Source organism: Lucilia sericata, unplaced genomic scaffold, assembly GCF_015586225.1.
Source record: "Lucilia sericata isolate MDLA Ls3-8-SP2 unplaced genomic scaffold, ASM1558622v1 Contig000239F_arrow, whole genome shotgun sequence".
Classification (NCBI taxonomy): Eukaryota; Metazoa; Arthropoda; class Insecta; order Diptera; family Calliphoridae; genus Lucilia; species Lucilia sericata.
In genome coordinates this window covers 476,269-488,505 of record NW_023994266.1, presented here as the reverse complement: position 1 = coordinate 488,505, position 12,237 = coordinate 476,269, and the positions used below count along the sequence as shown (strand labels likewise).

Here is a 12,237-nt window from a genome sequence, read left to right as displayed (position 1 = left end):
ATCATGTCCCACAAAGTGTCTGTTTTTTCATTTAAAAATCCTATATTTTACCACCATATTTGACGAGTATGCAATTATTTGAACTAATTTTTATTTTACATATTTATTATTTGAATATATTTTAATATAATTTTACTTGTTTTCTTAAAAAACATTTTATTTGGTGATTCTTGTATTAAAAAATGAATTTTAATTAATTTGAATACGAATTTTACAGTATTTGGAACGTATTTCACAAATGTGGTGTGGGACGTATTTGGCTGACGAATTTAACTTCACACCCTTATTACTTAGTGGGATGCGAGTGGGATATATGTACCCAGCAAAAAATGAACTTCCAAAGAAGCGAAAAAGAAGTAGAATTTAGATGATGGAAGTACTAAAAAAGAGCTAAAAAAGTGATGATTTTAACACAGTCTTGTCATAGGAGAGATGTCCTTTTTATTTGATTCCAAATTCACTACTTCTGAAGTTATTCTGAAAAAGAAATTTTTATGCTCTTTGTTTGGAAGTGAACTTGTATTATTATGGAATAAAACTAATTTGACTTAAATAATATTATCATTAATAACGGTAATAGACACATTTAAAACAGAAGCCAAAAAAAATGTTTATCTCACAAAAATGTAAGAACAAAAAAATGTCTCAGCATTGAAAAAATATAATTATTTCCGTTTCTTCGGAAGTCCAACACGTTTTCTTTTCGTTTTATTTGTTTCTGAGTAATGCAGAAAATACAAAAATTTTAACAAAAATTATATGCAATTCATAACAACTCAGTGCTCAGTAGTGAGAGCTTCTAATTACAAATTGGTGTTCATCACCAATTTCAACCCCAGTTTCAGAATTTATTTTTTCATTTTATTTTTTGGAGGAGAATTTGAACTAGTGATATTAACGGAAACATGTTATGCATAAGGTTTCAATCGGCCACTCGCAATAACATCCCCATGTTAAATTCAATAGTAAATAACATTGCTAGTGGGTTGAAAATTCACTGGGGATAGTCCTAGTGATTGTTGATATCACCGTTGATGAACTAGTTCTTCGTACTGCGGGGCACTGATGGTGATGGAGGGTATAAAAATTGGGGATCTGTAAAAGTTAGGGTGACATCTACCTAAATCAATAATTTCTGTCAATTGAAATATTGCATAAATAAAAGGTGGTGATCGACATCAAAATTATAAGTTTTTATTTACCTTGTTGCACGTCAAGTCCAGCTCTTTCCAGCATATATGGAAGACCTAAGAAATAGATATACAAGTTATTTAAATATTAATACTGAATTTAGTTTTGATTCATAATTGTACAAATACAGTTTTGAAGGAAATAATTCGGTAACTCGTGAACTATTGAATAACAGTTACCCAGCAAAAAAAAAACTTCCAAAGAAGCGAAAAAAAGTAGAATTTACTCCATGGAAGTACTGAAAAAGACCTGAAGATGTGATAATTTTAACAAAGGCTTGTCATAGGAGGGATTTCCTTTTTATTTAATTCCAAATTCACTACTTCCGAAGTTATTCTCAAGATGAAATTTTAATGCTCTTTTATTGTAAGTTATTTGGAAGTGAAATTGAAGTATTATAGATTACAACTAATTTGACTTAAATCATATTTACATTAATTATGGTAATAGAAACATTTAATACAAAAGCCCAAATATAAAAATCTCATAAAAATGTAAGAACAAAAAATATATCTTCAACATTGAAAAAATATAATCACTTTCGTTTCATAGGTAAAAAATTCAAATAGTGATGATAAATGTTATTCTTTTGGAAGTACTTCGTTTTATTTTTGCTTGTGGAATTGAGGTAGTTTCTTTTTTATTTGTAGTTTCTTCGCTCGTAGGTGAAGTCGGATCAGTGGACGGGTTCTCAAGTTAATTGATAATTGTGACTCAAATTCGGGTAAAATATAAAATATGCGCCCTCTGAAACAGTCGGGTCAGTGGACGGGTTCTCAAGTTAATTGATAATTGTGACTCAAATTCGGGTAAAATATAAAATATGCGCCCTCTGAGACCAAAATCCGTGTTTTTGAACTTAGGGCTATGGAACATACAATATCAACATTCAAATATGGCTATTATTTTCGGTGTAAGATCGATTTTTTGCTGTAAACGTAAAAACTAATGTCATTAATTTAGATAAGAAACGTATTAAAGTCTAATGTCTGAATTCGGTATAACTTTTTAAATCGCATGATATGTTGAAAAGTTGTTTTAAAAATAGATAAATATCACTAAATATTCGAAAAATTCTTGTAGTAAATGAGCGATATATAAAAAACATTTAGTTTTTGAACACATTTGTATTTAGAAATAAAGAAAAACATAATTTGAATGCCCTTGATTTGAGGACATTTAGATAAACATGATTTCCAAAAATAATATCTTAAACCGTTAAAATTTTACAATAATTACTATGTACATACTTATATGTATTACCATATTTATCAGGTGAGGGATAACAAGCCTATGTTTATACATTTCCAGATCACTATAAAGCAAAAAAAAAGAACTTCCGAAGAAGCTTAAAAGAAGTAGAATTTACTCCATGGACGTACTGAAAAAGACCTGAAGAAGTGATTATTTTAACACAATCTTGTCATAGGAGGGATGTCCTTTTTATTTGATTCCAAATTCACTACATCTGAAGTCATTCGCAAGAAGTAATTTTAATGCTCTTTTATGGAAGTTATTCGAAATTGAAATTGTAGTATTATAGAATACAACTAATTTTACTTAAATAATATTAACATTAATTAGGGTAATAGAAACATTTAGTACAAAAGCCCAAATATAATATTTTTTAACTCATAAAAAGGTAAGAACAAAAAAAAATATATCTTCAACATTGAAAAAATATAATTATTTTCGCTTCTTCGGAAGTCTTTGTACATCACTTCCTCAGAAGGTAAAAAAAATTAATTAGTGCTACTTTTGAAGTGGTGATAAATGTTATTCTTTTGGAAGTACTTCGTTTTATGTTTGCTGGGTACTTTTCTATATAGATATCTATAATGGTATATTACTATTCTTTAAGTAAATTAAGATATTTGTGCAATTTTTAAAGATTTCTTATGGAATCAACAAAATCAACTTTTTTATACCCTTCATCTTCGTGAGAAGGGTATATGTATATATATAAGTTCGTCATTCCGTTTGAAATTTCTATAATATAATTTTCCGACCCTATAAAGTATATATATCTAAATCGACTCCGCTATCTATAAGGATACAGTCCTTATAGATAGCGGAGTCGATTTTGCCAGGTCCGTCTGTCTGTCTGTTGAAATCAGTTTTCAGAAGACCCCAGATATATGCGAGATCCGAATCTTCAACTATCAGACATACGATCGGGAAGAACAGTATTTAAAATCAGCAAAATCGGTCCATAAATAACGGAGATCTGAGCAAAAATATGAGACAACCTCTGAAAATTTCATCAAAAATTTAGATTATTGGTGAATGCATAAAAAAAATAAACAAACAATAACAACACACTTAATGATACGGTAAATTTTGTGCTTGCACTTGCTTGTTTGTAATAACAAAGCAGAGCAAGAGCAAAACGTCATGTCATGGCTTGAAACATGAAATTGATCATGTAGGGCCCGGAGTACTTTTTGAATTTTATATAATATTGAACCTAGAAATATGAAATTAAGCATGTAGGGCCCGGAGTAAGTGATAACCAGGGCAAGGATTTGCATGCAAATGCATGTTTGTAGTCAGTTACTCAAAAAACTTTCAACTAGTTTTCTTTTCGAGTCAAAGAATTTTGAACAAAATGCCATCGATTTGTTTTTGTATATTTTGTTATAAATGCATGCAATTTTGCTCTAAATTGCATATATTTTGCACATTTTTACAGCATATTTTTTAATTTTTCGAACACAAATTCTGTTTTTTTTTTTTGTATTACATATTTTTACAATTAAAACAAAATTATTTAAAAAAAAATTTTAAATTTGAAAACAATTTTAATTTAAAAGAATTAAAAAAATAAAATTGTAAACAGTGAAAGTTAAACTCATTTGAAAGAAAACCCTGTATGACCAAAATGTTATTCTTTTACAAATAAATTGCACAAGAAAATATTTTATGGTACATATTTTTAGTGCATATTTTCCCATTTTATAGTGCATGTTATAAGCGCATATTTTTCACTTTTAAGTGCATGAAAATCCTTGCCCTGGTAATAACCTGTAACAGATTTTTGGTACTTTTTCGTTCTTCAAAAGGTTCTTTTTGAATATCCTAGAAACATGAAATTAAGCATTAGAGTGTCCCGTGGACCACTGTTTAGGAGGAATATCTCTAAAACGATGCGTCTCAATTAGGAATGCCAAACGGGACTGGCTTTTACAAATCCCGGGATTCGGGATTTTGAAAATTGCAATCCCGGGATCTCGGATTTTGGGACTACATACAATTTAATTATTTTATACATGAAAATCTTAAATCTTCATGTTTGTGAAAAACATTGTTTAATCTTACGGAAATTAATCGAAAGAAGATAAATTTAAATTAAAGCAATGCAATTAATTCCAATTCTTAAATAAAAACTTTTAGAATATCATAATTTCAGAAATTTGGTAACTACATACATACTTCCTAAATAAAAATAAATATCTCGTTCAATCCTTCGAATATTAATTTAGATCATAAATGAACCTTTTCTTTGGAAAATGTTATCTACATTCAGATCAATTTAATTTACCTTTGCCGTTATCACTCAGATTTGTAGAACGCTTGAAATGCAAAACCTTCCAGATATCATTTAAAAAATATATTTTATATTTGACTGTGCCGAAATAAAATTAATATTCCGGTATGTGATGGAATTCGAACGATTTGAAATCAATCGATTTGGAAAGGTATGATGAATTTCGATCGAGGAATGGTTTATTATTTTCTTGCAAAATACTACGCAGACAACAAAATAATTTTCATTTAAGAGAATCAATTTAAAAAAATATGATAATTTGTAAGAAAAACCGCAGAAATTGAATATTACACAATTTTTGTATTATTTTTGTAGATTCAAATCGATTCGATATAAAAATAAATTTCATCAAATAACTGATTGTAATGTATTGATAGGAGTTCCTATTAGGATTTCTTGTGTTAATTTTGATCCAAATTTTCGGCCTAAATAGAATGAGTCTACTATAGACAATGAATGTGTATACTTTTTTTAGGTCTACGACGAAATGAAAAAATAAATTTGTATGTATGTACTACATATGTAATCATACCACTTTAAAAATAGAAACGTTCATAATGTACAAAATTAACTATGCTGAATTTTGTTCTGCATAAGCAACGTGACCAGACATCCCGCCAAAAGCGGGATTATCCCGCTTTTTAAAGGTTAATCCCGACTTAGATTTCAATCCCGCTTTTTAATAACAAATCCTGCTTTTTGCTACAAATCCCGCTTTTAACAGGTCAATTGTCCTTAATTTTATTGTAATCAATTTGGGATTTACTAATTAAAAATTTAAAAATTAAACTTTAAATTAAGAAATTTTGTTAGAAAATATAATGTCTGTTATTTAACAAAAATTTGTTACAAATTATCAGAAATCGTTTTTGTTTTTCAATATAAATTTCAAATATTTTGTGAAAATTAGTAACAACTTTTAGTTATTGAACAGACAAAGAGATTAAAAAAATACTTATCCTAGTATTTTTTAATAATTTTTCAAAATATGGGTAAAAGTAGACATCCACTTTTTAAATAACAAAGTTGATTTTTAAAGTTAATGGTCTAAAAAAATTATTTTTTTAAGTGACAAGTGAACATTGACTTTTTGGACCCATGACTTTTAACTTATAAAGCTGGAAAATTGAATTTATTCTCACTTAAAGTGACTGTGTATCTGATCTATCAGAACACACTAATATTTAACAATCTGGAGAAAAAACAAGTAAGAAAGTATAGTCGGGCGTGACGGACCATATTATACCCTACACCAGTTACGAATATTAAATGTGATTTATTTTTCATAATAAAGCATTTATCTTCAATACTACCTTGTTCCGATACATTTAAACAATTTATGGATGAAAAACAAACTTTCTGAAAGAGGCTTTATATGGGGGCTAGAGGCAAATATGGACCAAGCCCGATAAAATTTTGTGAATATTTTTATATTTATACAATATTTATTTGTGCTGAATTTCATCGTGATTTGTGTTTATAAGTTAATTTTGGACATTCAAGTAATTTTCTGAAGGTACTTTGTATGGGGGCTAGGGTCAAATAAAGTCCGATAATTACGGAAATCGGTAGTATTATTAAGACGTATCTAGTACTAAGTTTTGCCGTTTTTTGTAGAGATACTACAATATTTAACATAATTATGAACTTAAAAGCCCATTTCGGGTGGTATGGGGGCTAGGTGAAATAATGGGCCGATTTCAACCATTTTCAATAGGCTTCGTCACGTATGGTCCAAATTTCATCAACATATTTTGAAAAATTGCGACTCGTACCTTGCGCACAAGGTTTACATGGACAGCCAGCCGGACGGACGGACATGGCTTAATCGACTCAGAAAGTGATACTGTGTCGATCGGTATACTTTAAGGTGTAATACTTGTAACGTATAATACTCTCCCCACTATTGTGGTGTAGGGTATTATTAGTTCTATATGTGGTCCCATTCTGATTTGTTTTATTTTTTAACTAATATTTCAGAGTGAAGATAAAGTAAAAGTAATGATAATGGAAAGAATTTTGCCACACCTTATTTTCTTTACCCAGGGATCAAAAATGTTTAAACACAAAACAATCGATTCAAAATTTCTCATAGCCCCCATACAAAGGTACATATTCGGCAAAAATATCGGTATTACCACGAATTTTCGCATATATGTATATAATATAAACAGAAATCATATTACCAACGTAGATCTGTATAGGTCCATTATTGGTCACAGCTCCCACATAAGGCCCACTTTCGAAAAATACTTAAATACAAATAACTAATTAAGAAATAAAGATATTGGAATAATATTCAACATTAATATGTTTTGTGTATACAAATATCACTTTGCTAAATATTTTTCGGATTGGTCCAGATAGATATAAAACACCCTGCGAAATTTTGTTCCGGATCGGCCCATAATTGGTCACAGCTCCCATGTAAGGTCAACTTCAGAAAATCACTTAAATGCACATAACTAATTTAGAAATAAAGATATTGAAATAATATTCAACATAAATATGTATTGTGTAGATATGAAATACACTGCGAAATTTTTTCCGGATCGGTCCATAATTAGTCACAGCTGCCATATAAGGACCACTTCCGAAAATCGCTTAAATGCAAATATCCAATTAAAAAATAAAGATATTTTAAAAATAGGCTATATAAATAAGATTTTTTTGGATCGGTCCTAATTGGTCATATCTGTCATATAAGATCCACTTCAGAAAATCGCTTATTTCATTGATAAATAAAGATATCGAAATAAGTATATTTTGTGTATATAAGAAATCTATTTAAAAAAATTTAGGATCAATGCATAACACCATGTAACAATTTTGAAAAAAAAAGCTTTCACACATGATATGCATGTGATATGCATATCAGCTTTTTGAAATTTCTATAATATTGAACCTAGAAATATAAAATTAAGCATGTAGAGACCGGATTAAGTTAGACCGTATAAAATGGGGCTATTTGGCACTTTTTCAGTCTTTAAAAGGCACTTTTTGAATTTTCTATAATATTGAACCTAGAAACATGTAATTAAGTATGAAGAGCCCGGATAATGTGAAAACCTATAAAAGGGCCCTGTTTGGTACATTTTCTGTTCTTCAAAAGGTACTTTTTGAAATTTCTATAATATTGAACCCATAAACATAAAATAAAACTATAAAAGGGTACTTTATCGTTCTTCAAAGAGTACTTTTTGAATTTTCTATAATATTGAACTTAGAAACATTAAATTATGCATGTAGAGCCCGGATTAAGTAAGAGCCCATAAACGGGGAGTTTTTAGTACCTCGCCGTTTTACAATTGGTATTTTTTGATTTTTTGTAGTAAAATTCGTACTGACTGTTTTTTAACACATCATGGCGCAGGGTATATAAGATTCGGCACAGCCGAATATAGAACTCTTACTTGTTTTGTAACAAATTTTCTTTAGGCTTCCATCTCTTTTTTAATCCTGATGAATTGAAATATATAACATTATTTTGAAGCAGAGGTTCTCAGCTTCAGTTGATATTAATTTTTTATATAAATTTGGAATTTCATCTTTCGAATTTGTATGACCTTTATACTTTAAGGTCATTTTACAGGGGCATAAGAGCTGGTTATGAAAAACTGAGTTTCCTGTACACATAGATTTTTTTTATGTGTGAAAATGACTGTTGCACGGTGTAATTGGTCATAGTACTCATATAAGGTCCATTTCCATAAGTCACTTTTTCCAATATATTTCATTCAGTTATAAATAAATACGGATAAAATCCGACATAATGTGTTTTTTATCGATAAATCATTCTGCGAAATTTTGTTCGGATTGGCCTATAATTGACCATATCTCCATAAAAGGTATACATGATTTCTAAATGATAGCACCCTCATTACGGAAGCACAATTTAAATTTTCACAATTTATTAAATACGCATCTAGAAATATTTAGAAGGGTTTTCATAAAAAGTAGCTTACGCGTGGAGGGTATTTAAGATTCGGCATAGCCGAATATAGCACTCTGACTTGTTAAAGGTCCGTAACTCCTAGGGAACAAAAAAAGTCATACACTGTGCTGTAGCCCGAAGCATCCCCCATACGTGTATACCTTATTATATGTATGGTTCCGCCGGTGAGCACCAGAGCAATTTTTTGACCCAAAGTCTGTTATTTTGTGAGAAATTTATGAATAAAACTTTTGAAATATGTGTGTGTGTGTTAGTTTGTATTTTTATTTATTGTCTATAGACTGATAACCGATAAATCGATTTTCTTAAAATTTTCACAGTATCTCCTATAAGTTTGGAAGAAACCATATTGTTTTAAAATTTTTAATGGGAGAGGTGCCACTCCCACATTAGAAATAAGAATTAAAAGTAGTATATATAAGAAACTTCAACTTAGTCGTAGTCGAAAATCGACAATCGACAATCGTCGTAATCGAATTTAAATTTTATTGGTATTATGTATCAAATTTGACATGAGTAGTTTTTTTGTAGTAGATAATTTTGAAAACTTTTATATAATTTACTTTTTTGAAATATTGCGGCATATTTCTTCTGATGAAAAAAATTGGAAATAGTAAAAATCGTCTCCATATTCAGTATTTTTATTAGTTTATATATTAACACATTCAATTAATAAGAACCATTATTATTTTTTTTTTATGACCAGAGATTATTCTAATAGCTTAAATTATTTTCCAACATTATTTTTTTGTATTTCGAAAGTTCAAAATATATAGATTATTTTAAAATCTTTTGAACTTAATTTCGGATATTCGAATATAATATTGTAATGCTTTCGTCAGTCCATTTAAACTACAGGAACTAGTTTTAATAGACTTAAATCACTATCGAACATAAGTTCGACTTTTCGAAGATTTTTTATTATTCAAAGATTATTTTAAAACCATTAATGTTGTATCGAACTTAATTTCGAACTTTCGAACACAATACTATATTGCCACCATAGTATTCATAATTATCAAATACAGGAAGAGATTTAAGTAGACTCAAAAAATTTTCGAACATATGTTCGAATATTCAAATTTTCGTTTATAGGTTTTTATGATTCAGAGAGTATTTTAAAACCATAAAAAAATTTTCGAACTTTATTTTGAATTTTCGAACTTAACTGCGAATATTCGAACATTACATTATATGTTCCTCTGGTGTAGTCATAACTTTCAAATTTCAGCAAATTTGAGCTACGGGAACTGATGCTTTGAAAGTTTTTGTCACCAGTAAAATACACATCGACACTTTCTGTCGAATTTTCCATTAAAATACGACATACATAATGCTATTTTTAGTAATTGATTTTTACCTTAGTTATATATGTATATACCATTTTGAAAATTTGAGAGAAAATCGACGTGACTTCGACATACATAATAAGGGTATTTTATGAAATTTAAAAAATAATAGATTGTTAAGTGTATAAAAATATCATCCAAGTTTTGCACACATATGGATGGTCTATATGTCAATTAAGTAAAAATATTATCAAGACATTGACTAAAATCGGCTTATATTTCTGGATATAACATAGTAGCGGATATTATATTTGTTTGGGAGTTTATGTCAATAATTAAACTTTTTTAAAATTTACCTTATTTATCACATTCACTAAAAAAAAATAAAATTCTATTACTAACAAGTAAGAGTGCTATATTCGGCTGTGCCGAATCTTATATACCCTTCACCATAGTGTATTTAAAAAATATAAATTTTATAAAATTTAAATTTATGTACCTATTTAATTTTCCCGATTATATCATTATTATAGCAATAGCAAAACAAAATGAACAACAACAACGCTAAACGAAATAAACACTCAAAAAACAAAATACACAAGGCAGTAAAACCAAGAAACGAAACTGTACACCAACAAACAAAAACAATACCCAACAAACCAAGCCATAATCAAAATGTAACTAAATTTAAGAATTAACTTATCGTAAAGAATTTTCTACAACATTTCATAAGTATACTTATGATTGGTTTATTTTACTGTTAATTATGAACACTTTTAAAATAATCATTCAAAAACGCTTCGTATAACAATAGTATTTGCAATAATACTTGCTGTACACTTAGTTAGGATAACAAGGTTTACAAATGTGATTATAAAAGACTTATACTCGTAATAGTTTTGTAAGTGTTTTCGTATAAAAGATCCCGTTATTTTATTTCGTGATTTTCTTATTATTGTTCTTCTTCATTTCAGTCTTCTTCTTTTATTTGACAAAATCAGTGTTTTAAATTGTTTAATTGTGGTGTTTTGATAAATTACAAAATAAAAATAATATAAAATTTGTGTTAAAAAAGGTAATTAAAATAAAATTCTAAAAATGCCGTATAAATTAAAACACAGTGTTCGAAGGGAATCAAAAGAAATTGTTGAATTGCTTTTAAATGTTAAAAAACCTAAAATAAACGATTCCAGTGAAGTTCCAGCTAGCTCTAGTCAGATTAGTTTCAATTTTAGTGATGAAAATTTGGATGCAAGTGAAAACGAGGTTTCAAGCTCTGAAGAAGATGCGAAATCTGACGTTATTGATAATATGGATATTAAGAGAGAAATTGCTGTTTGGGCCGTTAAACATACTATAACGAATAGAGCTATAAATGATTTGCTGAGTATTTTAATAAAACATTTTCCTTTTTTGCCGAAAGATGCAAGAACATTAAAACAAACTCCACGGGACGCACCGATAGTTCCAATTGAAGGTGGAAATTATGTACATTATGGGCTCAAAGATTGCTTAACGGATTTTTTATCATGCACAACATTTCTAAATAATTCCATTGATTTAAATATAAACATAGACGGATTACCTGTTTCCAAAAGTTCTCTATCACAGACGTGGCCAATTCTAATTAATGTTAATGGTACCGGTTCAGTACTTACAGCTGGTATATATAGTGGACATTGTAAGCCAAAAGATGTAAATGAGTTTTTACATCCTTTTGTGAACGAATTAACCGAAGTTATGAAGGAACATTTTACTTTCGACAATAAAACATATAAAGTTAATTGTCGCGCTATCATATGTGATGCAACGGCCAGGGCACTAGTTATGGGAATAAAATCTCATACAGGCTATAGTTGTTGCCACAAATGCACCCAAAAGGGCGAGTATATAAATAATCGAATGGTGTTTAAATATGAAGACAACACAATACGAAATGATGAAAATTTTAGGAATCGTTTGGATAAAAATCATCATAAAATAAACAACCACATGACCATTGAAGACTTGCCAATAGACCTGGTAAAATCGTTTCCAATGGACTATATGCATGTGATTTGTCTGGGCGTCGTAAAAACTTTAATGTCTGCTTGGATATTCTGCGTCATATTCACTTTCAAAGGATAAAATTTTAAAATTAAATGAGCAGCTCTTATTTTTAAAAAAACAACTTCCACGTGAATTTAGAAGAAGTACAAGAGATGTCAATGAGTTTGATCGATACAAAGCTACTGAGTTTCGTACATTTCTTTTAT

The 12,237-nt window shown here is 29.0% G+C and overlaps 1 protein-coding gene across 3 annotated transcripts in view; it reads right to left on the bottom strand.

The window, feature by feature from the left end:
- Positions 1 to 1,029: 1,029 nt before the first annotated feature.
- The window catches only part of LOC119602535, a 482,654-nt gene continuing 471,446 nt past the window's right edge, over positions 1,030 to 12,237 (bottom strand). For all 3 annotated transcript variants that reach the window (XM_037954114.1, XM_037954115.1, XM_037954116.1), the window contains exons 6-7: positions 1,203 to 1,247; positions 1,030 to 1,095 (exon numbers count right to left, since the gene is read on the bottom strand). In XM_037954114.1, coding sequence (XP_037810042.1) covers positions 1,040 to 1,095; positions 1,203 to 1,247 — 101 coding nt within the window. In that variant the 3' untranslated portion in view covers positions 1,030 to 1,039. The remainder of the gene's footprint in view (positions 1,096 to 1,202; positions 1,248 to 12,237) is intronic.